Source organism: Dasypus novemcinctus, chromosome 4 (assembly GCF_030445035.2).
Source record: "Dasypus novemcinctus isolate mDasNov1 chromosome 4, mDasNov1.1.hap2, whole genome shotgun sequence".
Lineage (NCBI taxonomy): Eukaryota > Metazoa > Chordata > Mammalia > Cingulata > Dasypodidae > Dasypus > Dasypus novemcinctus.
This window is the reverse complement of record NC_080676.1, coordinates 4,868,264-4,881,010: the sequence shown is the minus strand read 5'-3', so window position 1 is coordinate 4,881,010 and position 12,747 is coordinate 4,868,264. Positions and strand designations below refer to the sequence as shown.

Sequence of the window (12,747 nt, the reverse complement as noted above, 5' to 3'; positions counted from 1 at the left end):
CTTAAAAGGAATTTTGAATACTTTTTCCCAGCTAGGTTAAGAGTCACTGCTGAAAGTCCTTTGAAAGGCTCAATCCAAATACGTAGGCACATTTTTTTTGCAAGACCTTCCCATTCTGGTCCCAGCTCACCACTCCCGCCTCATTTTTGGTCACTCTCTCTATGGAGTCTGTTCTTTAGACACTTGAGACTGTCCTGCAGTTCTTGAACATGACATTTTCATGCTTCTGGGCCTCTGTTTATGTTGTTGCCTCTTTCTGGAATCCCCCTTTCTTCTAATTTTTCTCTTGGTAAACTCCTGATATCTATCAAGGCCAAGGTCATATGCCTTCTCTGCACACAGCATACATATGTACTGGAGAAGTGCTTAATACTAAGAGTAGTGGCAGTGCTCTGCGTACAGTGAGCGTGCAATTTGTTAAATGAAGTAAAAAAGAATATTATTTAAATTGCTTTTTATATCTGAATTCCAATGAGAGGCATACTTGCAAAAAGTTGCTTTTTCTTATCTCTGTCGAAGTGATCTTTCCACTCCAAGATCTGTTGACTGTGTAGAATATTCGCTGAATAACCTGGTTCCAGGAGCAAAACAAAAGGAAATAAAAACATTAAAGATTATTACTCTACCAAAGGTCATCTCATAAAAGTACTCTGAACCAAGCTGATTTGGGGCTTATTATGTTAAATGTAACTACTAGTAAAAATTAGTACCATATTTTTGAATCTCTCTATATTTTGAATTTATATTTCTTTTTTTCTTTTTTCTTAAAGATTTATTTATTTCTCTCCCCTTTCCCCCCCCCCCCCACCCCGGCTGTCTGTTCTCTGTGTCCATTTGCTGCGTATTCTTTGTCCCCTTCTATTGTTGTCAGCAGCACGGGAATCTGTGTTTCTTTTTATTGCGTCATCTTGTTGTGTCAACTCTCCATGTGTGCAGCATCATTCCTGGGCAGGCTGCACTTTCTTTAGCGCTGGGTGGCTCTTCTTAAGGGGTGCACTCCTTGCACGTGGGGCTCCCCTATGTGGGGGTACCCCTGCATGGCAGGGCACTCCTTGCGCGCATCAGCACTGCGCATGGGCCAGCTGCACACGGGTCAAGGAGGCCCGGGGTTTGAACCGTGGACCTCCCATGTGGTAGACGGAACCCCTAACCACTGGGCCAAGTCTGCCACTGACCTTTATATTTCTAAGAAGAATAGAACATTATTCTCTGCTCACAAGCATTTTCTATCTATCTATGTGTTATTTCCTTTATTTACCTTTCATCTTACAGTGATGCCTGTTCATGCAGTGCACACTGGGGTGGACAATTTGGGAAGACAAATGAAGTGAGAAATATCTGCTGGGTTGGCTTAACAATCAGTCAGAAGAATGGTTGCCTAGTGGTATGACTGTTTATTGTATCCTTGTTCTTTGGAGTCTTGAAGACTTCTAGTCTCCAGAACTATCAATGGAAACTCAAATACATGCAGGATAGTTTATATCCCTGTGTCCTTATTTGGGTGTGAATACCCTTGCTGTTAGCTAGTGTTTTAATGAGTTTAGTGCAGTGAGCCTCTGGAGAAGACCCTGGATGGGGTCTGACAGAGGAGGAGAAGACCCTGGATGAGCTGACAGAGGAAGGGATGGAAGCAATGTGCTGAGAAGAGGGGAGGGGTGGACTGGTGGTACGCAAGAGGACTGGAGAAGGAAGACGGGGACTGTAGGAAGTTATTCCCACCCAATAAACTTCCCTTTCACCCACTAATTTTCTTCTCCAAAAGGAAGCAGTGGTGAGAAGGGCAATTGAAACAGCTTTTTTTGGTACTCGGGCTGATTTTTAAAAATCAGCACCAAAGTTGTAAAAATAATACAAACTCCATTCAGAGAACTGCAACATCTCCCACCATGCAGATACCCAGATCTACCAGTTTTAACGTTTTGCCTCCTTCCTTCTTCCTTTCCTCCCTCCCACTCCCCTTCCTTTTATGGAGGTATCAGAGGTAGAACCTAGGACCCTATATGGGAAGCAGGTGCTCAACCACTGAGCTATGCCTGTTCCCCTCTTTCTTCCTTCCTTTCCTAACCTGTCCTTCCTCCTTTTCTTCACTTCCCATCCATCCATCCATCCTTCTTTTGAACATGTGAGAGCTGGTTGCACACATCATACTCCTTGAACACATAATACTTCCATGTACATTTTGTATGATAGCCACTTATGTAGTCAACTTAAGTGCAGTTATTCAAGTTCAAGAAATTTAACACTGATATTAATAAATAAAATCTAGTAGACCCAACATGGAGGCCCCCATACTAAGCCCCACATCAGCAAAACCAAAAACCTAAGCTATTTCCTGCAAATGCCTGGCTTGCCTAGAAAACCAAATTTAAATACAGCCCATTAGTTATCAGCTGCTAAAGTCCTCATTCTTATGCCAGCTAACTTCCTCATTACTAAGCAACCACGTTCCCCACTTTGTAAGACTTCCCTAAGTAAAACGTAAACTTAGCGTCAGCCAGTCAGAACATATCCTAACTTGCTTTTGCATTTGCACTATATGAGATTCTCCTTTCTACCACATTGGTGGAGCTCCCTTCTACTTTCTGAATGGGACGATGCCTGATTCATGAATCGCCCAATAAAGCTGTGAGATCCTAAATGGCATGAAAAGTTTTTCTTTTATCAACATAAAGTGTACATTCTATATTCCAATTTTTTCTTATGTCCCAATTAATGTCCTTTTGAGCCTTTTCTCCTCTATTCTTAGATTCCATCCAGTACCATGTTATATTTAACTGTCATTATCTCATTAGTTTCTCCTTCTTTTTTAATTGTGAAAACAGGGAAGCGAATTTGGCCCAATGGATAGGGCATCCGCCTACCAATGGGAGGTCCAAGATTCAAACCCAGGGCCTTCTGACCCGTGTGGTGGGCTGACCCACGCACAGTGCTGATGCACACAAGGAGTGCCCTGCCATGCAGGGGTGTTCCCTGCGTAGGGGAGCCCCATGTGCAAGGAGTGTGCCCCATAAAGAGAGCTGCCCAGTGTGAAAAAAAGCGTAGCCTGCCCAGGAATGGTGCCGCACACACAGAGCTGACGCAGCAAGGTGACGCAACAAAAAATGAGACACAGATTTCCACAGAAGAAGACACAGTGAATGGACACAGAGAGCAGACTCTCTCTCTGGGGGGGCGGGGGAGGGGAAAGGGAGAGAAATAAATCTTTAAAAAAAAAAAAAAGAGAGAAGCCATGTGGGGGGCGGAAATTGTGAAAACATGTATAGAACAGAAATCTCCCCATCCCAACCCCTACCAAGCATACCATTCAGTGTTATTAATCATATTCACAATGTTGCAGTTCCCTTACCACTTTCCATTACTAGAACTTACCCTTTGCCCCAAAAAGAAACCCTACACTCATTTTGCATTAAGTCCCCATTCCCCTGTACTCTACTCCTGGCAATCTGTTCCCTAATTTCTGTCTCTCTGAGTTTGCATGCATATTCTCTGATATTTTCTTTGTGAATAGCTTGGGGTTTAAATTTAATATCCTAAATCTGTAATCATTTTGTCTGCCTTGATACCAATTTACTTCAACAACATAAATAAACTTTGTTCTATATCCTTCTGTTCCCCTCCCCCTACTTTTATGGAGTTCTTGTCACAAATGACATATTTAAACATGAATCCCAAACCACTGATATATCATTGCATTTTATGCATGTGCCTTTCAGATCTGTAGTGAGGCAGGTTGGCACAGAGAAAGAGGGAACGTGGCTGGCACCTGGCAGAGAACATGGCCGCCCGCTTGGAAGTCCCTTGCTACTTAAAAAGACTCCACCTAGGCCACAAGGTCCCATTTGGAACTCTTTCCCAGGTCAAGAGGAAGCCCTGGATACCTCCAAACAACAGGCTTCCCCACTGGCTCCCTGAGAGCTCACAGGCAGGGCAACCACTCAGAACAGCAAACAGCTGGGGCCGCTCCCCAGGACTGGGAAGGGGGAGGAGAAAAGGTCTTAAAAGGCCTAACCTGGGGCCCCAGGTGGGTGGCTCATCCTGCACCACACCCACAATCCATGTCTCAGAATGCATACTGTTTTTCTTTTCTTGTTTCTTAATAAACTCTTTATTCCCTTGCCTACCCTGTAGTGTGTCCTTAACTTCCTTTATGCGACATAAGCCAAGAATCTGGAAGCCCAGAACCCAGAGTGTTCTGCTAACAGTAGGAAGTAAAAAGTGGCATTACAAACCAAAAATATAACAGTTCTGATATTTCTATTTAATATTAATCTTTACTAAGTCATTATGTTTACTAGAGATCTTTATTTCTTGACGTGGCTTCAATAAATCATCTAATCCTTTCCTTTCAACCTGTACAACTCCCTTCAGCATCTCTTCCAGGGCTAGGCTAGTGGTGGTGAAGTCCCTCCATTTTTATCTAGGGATGTCATAATCCCTCCCCCACTTTTAAAGACAACTTCAATTTGCCAGATGCAGAACTCTATTAATTCTATTTTTTTATATTAGAGAAATTGTGGGTGTATAGAAAAATCAAGCCCAAAATACAGGGTCCCTGTATACCACCCTATTATTAACACATTGCATTAGTGTGGTACATACAGAATTCTTGGTTGGCAGATTTTGCTTTCAGCACTTTAAATATGTCATCTCACTACCTTCTTGCTTCCATGGTTTCTGATGAGAAATGGGAATTTAACCTTAAAGAAGGTCGCTTGTATGAGTGTTCCTAGGGTGCTTAAAGCAGATACAATAAAACGTGCTGTTTAAACAATGGGAATTCAGTAGCTTAACGTTTGAGGCCATGAAAATGTACAAATCAAGGCATTATCAAGGCGATGCTTTTTTCTTGAAGTCTGGGTGCCGGTGATCCTTAGTTCCTCTGCCACATGGCAAGGTATGTGGCAATGTCTGCAGATCTCTCCTTTCTCTTCTGGGTTTCACTGCTTTCAGCTTCTTGCTTTTCTGGTTCATATTCTCTCTCTCTCTCTCTGTATATATAAACTATTTATAAAGGACTCTAGTAAAAGGATTAAGACCCATCCTGAATGAGGTGGGTCACATGTTAACTGAAGTGGCTTCCTCAAAAGGTCCTACTTACAATGGCTTTACATCCACAGGAATGAATTAGATTTAAGAATATGTTTTTCTTTTTTCTTTTTTTACCAGACATACAACTTCAAACTAACACACTCTGCCCTCTGGACCCCAAAAAGACAGATTCTTTCTACATGCAAAATACATTAATTCCATCAAAATATCCCAAAAGCCTTAAGTCATTTCAGTAGCAATACTAAGTACAAAGTTTCATTAAAATCAGTTATAGGTGTGCTGTCTCTTGGGGAACAATTCTTTTCATCTGTGGACCTGTGAAACTCAGAGAACAAGTTATCTCCTTTCAATATACAAAGGAGGGGCAGGCATAAGATAAACAATTCCTACAGGAAGAAAACAGAAGGAAAATAGAGGTCATGGGTTCCAAATAATTCTGAAACCCTGCAGGGCATACTCCATTTGATTTCAAGTTCTGAGAGTCATCTACAGAAGGGCATTTTGTCCTGAAGGCCTAAGAGTGGCAGCCCCACACTTCCCAAGTGCTTGTGCAGCCCCACCCCTTCCCATGCTCTCCTAAACACTGGGGTGAAGGCGCCTCCTCTCCAAGCATCAGGGTTATGGCCAGACTCTCCACAATCGCTGGAGAATATGCTCTACCCTCTGTGAAGACTGGGGCAGCAGCACTCTTCCTGAACAACTGGGCGGAGGCCTGCCCTCTTCACGCTCCAGGGATACTCACCCTTTCCACATGCATGGGTGGGTCTGCTCTCTTGGACCTAGAAGGTGACCTGTCATCTCCTCCAAACTCTAAGGGACCTTAATTTGACATTGACAGAATCACAACTACTAGACAGAAATGCCCTTATTCTGAAATGGTTCAAAATACAGAAGAGTTTTCTAAAAATAGCCCTATGAAGCAATGGGTTGTGTATGAAACAGAGAGGATTCTTTCCACCACAAGTGTTTAGGAAGAAGGTGACAGGATTCCTGCATGGGTGATGGTGGTGGTGTTGGATTCAGCGGTGCCTAACTTCTCTACTGGCCCCAACCTCTTAGACTCAGAGGTCCTTGAAGGTAGAGGATGTATCTCACTCAACACTGTATTCTCAGCACCAGCTTGGCAAAAGTTCATGTTGAGAAAAAGATGGAGGATTTTTAGTTCAGAAATTATATATACGAAAATAAACATTAAGAACTTCATTTATCATAATTCCATGCCCTCTTTCTTAAGTTAATTTCAATATATAATATTATACCAAATTTTTCTTTAATGAGCATAATTAGATTTTTTTTTCCTGATTTCTTGATTTTGGAGGTAGATTTATCTTAAAATCTGTGTTTCCTATCTAAATTTTATATTTATATGCTCCTCAAATACTTTATATTATTATGGAAGTAAGTACTGTGTAACAATTAAAATTACAGAACTATTTCTGTATTTACATTTGTTTCTAGTTTTATTCTCTACTTACTTTTTTGTTCTTTTTGACAGAATTTTTAAAATTTGCAAACGGTTTGACTGCTAGGCATTTCCTATTTTTAGCTTCTGAAAACCTACTTATCTAATACTATTAAAAATGTACCTGCATTCTACTTTTTTCATAGCCTAAATCTCCTTATTCAGTGACCTTACTTTGATCAGCAAATTTTTTGGTTTCCACAGTACTGATTCAGCATTTTAGCTTATCAAGGTAATGTCACCACCTAGTGGTGAGAGCGTGTACCTGCTGGTTTTACAGTTTTTTCTAACCTCCGGTCTACGTGTGTTTTAGGCAAAATTAATCACAATTGAAAAGATTTAAAAATTGATAATAGAAGAATTATTTACTGCAGGTAAGAGAAATGAAATTTGGCAATCTTTCACCAAGGGATCACTAGTCAATTTAACAGCGATCGTCCTCCTCCTCCATAGCCCCTCCTTCTCCTTCTTTATATTTAGTGTATTTATATTAAATTAGAAACTGTTAATTCACAGTTATAGTTCACCAGGAATGGAAATAAGTATTGGTGGCTCTGTCAGATAGTTTTTGATAACTAGCTCGAATGCAGACACAGAAATTACAAAGAGATTTCTCACTCTGGATGACATGATGGCTAAGACCATGAACATATGCAAATACTAGAGCCTGTCTTCTACTTGGCAGAGAGTGGCAAGTGGATTCCTGATCCACTCTTTGGTTATAGCTGGCTCCAAAAAGTATTTCCAAGGAGCGGATGTGGTTCAAGCAGTTGAATGCCTGCCTCCCACACGAGAGGTCCTGGGTTTGGTTCCCTGTGCCTCCTGAAAAAAACAAACAATAAGCAAAACAAACGGGAAAATCCAACTCAAGGAAGTGGATGTGGCTCAGTGGTTGGGCGCCAGCTTTTTACATAAGATATGAAGGCCTGGTTCAATCCCAGGCTGTGGTACCTCAAAAAAAAAGTATCTCTTCATGGTCTTTTGCAGAATTTGAACTTTTTTAAAAAAGTATCTAATAACCATGATTTCTTTCTCTGTCAAGGAGGAAAGTCTTCAAAAGGAAAGAGTTAAGCTCTTAGTGACGCGCAGTCTGTACCATAGCACAGTCATAGGAAATCCCAGTATCCTCAACAATGAAAATAATAGCACTTAAGCCAGAAGTGATAGATTTGGGCCAATCAAGAAACTAAATACATCACTAAGGCATCATGTGAACAAGGCACAGAAATATCTTTACTGTGAGCACCAGTGTCATAAAAAAAAAGTATTGTAGATCTCATCACTTACTTCAAAAACTCATGTAAAGACCTCTTTCCTCAAAAGTCAGCACATGCCAGTTTGGATAAGCAGAGCCTCCATGTACTGGCAATTTCTTTGCACAGCATATAAAACTGCACACTCAAGAGCTACAGTTTTCTGGGTATTTCCAATATATTTTCATTTTCATTAGTCTGTCAAAAATAATTCAGTATAGGAGGCATATTTCTTATTGCCAAGTCTTTTCTGTGAATAAAGGAGAATATGGACTTGTTTTAGGTGCAGTTTCTTATTTGGGCATTAACGGCCTTCTTTGCTGTGGACAAAGGTGCTAAGCTGCCTTTCCAGTCTTTTAGACAAAGTAGTCAACGAAAACAGTCTTTTCCAGTACCACGTTTTCAGTTATAAACAGAAAATAAAACTTGCCTAACTTTTCTTCATCATACATAAGCTAATATTTGAGTCTTACTTTGTCAGAGTTTCTTCCAACTGCCAAGTGAAATAACTGAATAACTGTCACATGTAAACATAATACATTAACTGTTCTTTTATACTGTATGCCACTGAGATTTCATTCAATAGTTATATAATGAAATAATTTTGCTTCTTCTGAGATATCTGTCATTAATTCTGAGGTTGATTTTTATAAATTTCCTGGAAAGAGTGTGTCCTTATCTGTTTTTGCCATAAGCAGGGTAAGAATGATGTCTCTTTAGTTTGGTCTCTTTTCTGCCTTAAAAACAAAATCAAATAATTTCATATTTGAGGCCTTATTTTGCATTTGTTCTAGAAAAACTCACAGTATTCTGAAATAATGCAAAAGATTCAGTGACTTCATGTCATTATTTGACTGACTTTCATAATAGAAAAGGCACTGGGGAAAACAGATAACAAGTCCAATAAAATTCTATTTCTAGATATTCATTGTTATACTTTTCATTTTCTCTTTTGGGGTGCCATTATGACATTATCACAATAGCAGGTTCATTTGTCTTTGTACATACAGATTCTATATTCTCAATTGGCTCTTTATTATTTATGTTAAGAATGGTAACATATTGTCACTCTATTTTCGTCACAAGTTTTTTATACTTTAGTCACTAATTCTGAGCAACAGACTCACAATATTAACACCAAATGTATATTTAACAAATATAACAATAATATGCAAATGCCACAAAAATATATCAGCAGAGATAATCCTGTTAACTGACCAAGATAGTCCTTTAGGTTCAACAATTATTATTATTATTATTATTATTATTATTATTTTTTTAAAGATTTATTTATTTTATTTAATTTCCCCCCCTCCCCTGGTTGTCTGTTCTTGGTGTCTGTTTGCTGCGTCTTGTTTCTTTGTCCGCTTCTGTTGTCGTCAGCGGCACCCGCTTCTGTTGTCGTCAGCGGCACGGGAAGTGTGGGCGGCGCCATTCCTGGGCAGGCTGCTCTTTCTTTTCACGCTGGGCGGCTTTCCTCACGGGCGCACTCCTTGCGCGTGGGGCTCCCCCACGCGGGGGACACCCTTGCGTGGCACGGCACTCCTTGCGCGCATCAGCACTGCGCATGGCCAGCTCCACACGGGTCAAGGCGGCCCGGGGTTTGAACCGCGGACCTCCCATATGGTAGACGGACGCCCTAACCACTGGGCCAAAGTCCGTTTCCCAGGTTCAACAATTATTAATAAGATAGTAGAATTTCTGGGAAAATGCTAACTGTACATGAACAAAATAATTTCATGGCTTTTCACTTTAAAATCATAAAACCTACAGGAACCACTTGACAACCAAAGACCGTCATACATCCAGAGATCATACTTCAAGAAATACCAAACTAGATAGTGTAGTAAAAGAAAATTTACCTTTTTTTTTTAAAGATTTATTTTATTTATTTCTCTCCCCTTCCCCCCTCCCCCTGATGTCTGCCCTCTCTGTCCTTTCGCTGTGTGTTCTTCTGCGTCCACCTGCATTATCCAGTGGCACCAGGAATCTGTGTCTCTTTCTGTTGCATCATCTTGCTGCGTCAGCTCTCCGTGTGTGCGGTGCCACTCCTGGGCAGGCTGCGCTTTTTTTGTGTGGGGTGGCTCTCCTTACAGGGCGCACTCCTTGTGCATGGGACTCCCCTACGCAGGGGACATCCCTGCATGACACGGCATTCCTTGCACACATCAGCACTCCTCATGGGTCAGGAGGCCCTGGGTTTGAACCCTGGACCTCCCATGTGCTAGGCAGATGCTCTATCAATTGAGCCAAATCTACTTTCCTTACTTCTGTTTTAATGTTCTGCTCTTTCACATCTTTTCTAAGAATGAATTTCAATAAAATATTTCTCTGTAGAGGGTATTTTCTAAATTGGGTAGAAGGTTGGACTACATTATTTCTAAGATCTTACCAACTCTTAAAAATCTTAATTATGCTGTTAAAATGTTCTGACTGCTCTTCTCCTCCAGAAAAATAGCTAGAGGACAGGCCAAAACAGCCTACAAAAAGATCTTCTAGGGTTTAGGACACCAGGCAAAGGCTGGACACCACCCAGAGGAAAAAAAGGACAAAGGAGGGGAATTTCGTCGACAGAACTGTGAACTGAAACCAGCGGCTACTGCTGCTGGCACCACCCCCCAAGCAACTGAGAATTCTCAGACCTCAGGGCCTGCTACTACAACAGACAAAGAGGCTCCATGGGTCTACTACCCCAGGAGAGGGAAGGACACAGCCTAAGGCTGACTCAGTTTCTGACACAAATTTGGTCTGCTGTATCCCAGGAGCCCTTCCAGGCTGGGTGGGTCTGCACCATTGTATGCTGTGGGAACTGGCAAAGGGCTAAGGATACACCACCCTCCCAACCTCCTCCTCTACTAACATGGACTGCTTGTTGAGGACCAGAGGGGAGTGGAAACATTTCCACTCAGGAAAAGGGAGGGGGCTGCCAGAGAAGGCTGGAGAATTGTCTCAGAGAAAGTTTGAATTACAAGGCAAATCTATCAAGTGATCCGGTTTGTGTTGCAACAGATACACTTCTACCACGCACTGAACTGAGAGCTGCCAAAGAGTGCCATCTGCTGGCAGATTAAGGAAGTGCACACACACAAAAAATAAGTAGGAGAGGCTTTTCCGGCTTCTATAGCCTCCTTCCCCCAAACCCCAGAAAGTGACTCTACAACCAATTACTGGGTCCAAGTGTCCAGTTTTAAGCAACCAGCAGGACAATTCTAACAATCCAGGTCAATCCAAGAATCAAAGAGCAGTGGTAATACACAGCCCCCTCCCACTAAATCTCTATAAAAGAGAAACTGAGCATCTGAGTAAACTACATCCTAATCAGATGCCGAAAGATCAGAAAAAATTATGAGCCATATTAGATATATAAGACATGGCCCAAGAAAAGGAATATATCAAAGCCCCAGAAGAGATGCAGAATTTGAGAGAACTAATTGCCGAGATGTGCACAAATTTCCAAAATCAGAAAGTTGAAAGACAATATGGTCAAAGAGATAAATGACATCAAGAAGACATTGAGCAAGTGCAAACAAGACTCTGAAATCCTGAACAGAAAAGTAACAGAGTTCACGGGAATGAAAGACATAATAGGTGAGCTCAAAAACACATTTGAGACATACAACAGCAGACTCGAGATGACAGAAGAAAGAATAAGTGATCTGATTACCGAACAGCTAAAATTGAAGAGAGAAAAGAATGGAAAAAATTGAGCAGGGGCTCAGAGAGTTGAATGACACACAAAACCCAACAACATATGCATCATGGGAGTTCCAGAAGGAGAAGAGAAGGGAAAAGAGGCAGGAAGAGTATTTGAGAAAATCACAGTTGAAAATTTCCCAAGTTTCATGAAAGAAATGAACTTACATATCTAAGAAGCACATTGTACAGCAATCAGAATAAATCCAAATAGACCTACTCCAGGACATATACTATTCAGAATGCCAAATGTCAAAGATAAAGAGAAAATTCTCAGAGCAGCAAGGGAGAAGCAAAGCATCATATACAATGGATGTCCAGTAAGAATTAATGCAGATTTCTCTTTAGAAACGATAGGGATGAGAAGCCAATGCTATGATACAACTACGATACTGAAAGAGAAAAACTGCCAGCCAAGAATTCTTTAGCCAGCAAAATTGTCCTTCAAATATGAAGGTGAGTATAAAATATTCACAAACAAACAGAAACGAAGAGTTTGCAAAAAAGAATCCACCTTTGCAGGAAATATTAAAGGAAGCCTTAGAACATGAAAGAAAAAGACAGGAGGAGAGTATAGAAGAAAGAATAGCAGAAAGGATAACCAAGAGAGTAAAAAGATAAACAAAAATATGGTATGACATGAAAACCAAAGAATAAAATGAGAAAGCAAATAAGGCATTTACAGAAATATCACTGAATATGAATGGGTTAAACTCCCCAATCAAAAAATACAGGCTGAAAGAATGGATAAAAAAACATGAGCCATCCATATGCTGCTTATAAGAAACTCACCTTAGACTCAGGGATACAAAATGGCTGAAAGTGAAAGGTTGGAAAAAGATACTCCATACAAATAGTAATTAGAAAAGAGCAGGGGTAGCTATAGCAGTATCAGACAAAACAGACTTTAAATGCAAAAAAGTTGTAAGAGATACAGAAGGCCTATATTAATAAGAGGGACAATCCACCAGGAATATATAACAGTCATAAATATCCATGCATTTAACCAGGGTGCCCCAAAATACATGAGACAAGCCCTGGGAAAACTGAAGGGAGAAATAGACATCTATAAAATAATCGTTGGAGACTTCAACACCCCACTCACATCACTGGATAGAACAACCAGACAGAAGATCAACAAGGAAACAGAGAACTTGAGCAATATGATAATTGAGTTAAACATAAGAGACATATAGAGAACACTGCATCCCAACTCAGCAGGTTATACATTCTTCTCAAGTGTCCATGGATCTTTCTCAAGGATATTCCATACGTTAGGGCACAATGCAG

The 12,747-nt window shown here is 40.8% G+C and overlaps 1 protein-coding gene across 7 annotated transcripts in view; it reads right to left on the bottom strand.

The window, feature by feature from the left end:
- The window catches only part of PPP2R3A (protein phosphatase 2 regulatory subunit B''alpha), a 250,517-nt gene that overhangs the window by 103,183 nt on the left and 134,587 nt on the right, over positions 1-12,747 (bottom strand). For all 7 annotated transcript variants that reach the window (XM_058294990.1, XM_058294994.1, XM_058294992.2 and 4 more), the window contains one exon: positions 485-571. In XM_058294990.1, the coding sequence (XP_058150973.1) occupies positions 485-571 (87 nt within the window). The remainder of the gene's footprint in view (positions 1-484; positions 572-12,747) is intronic.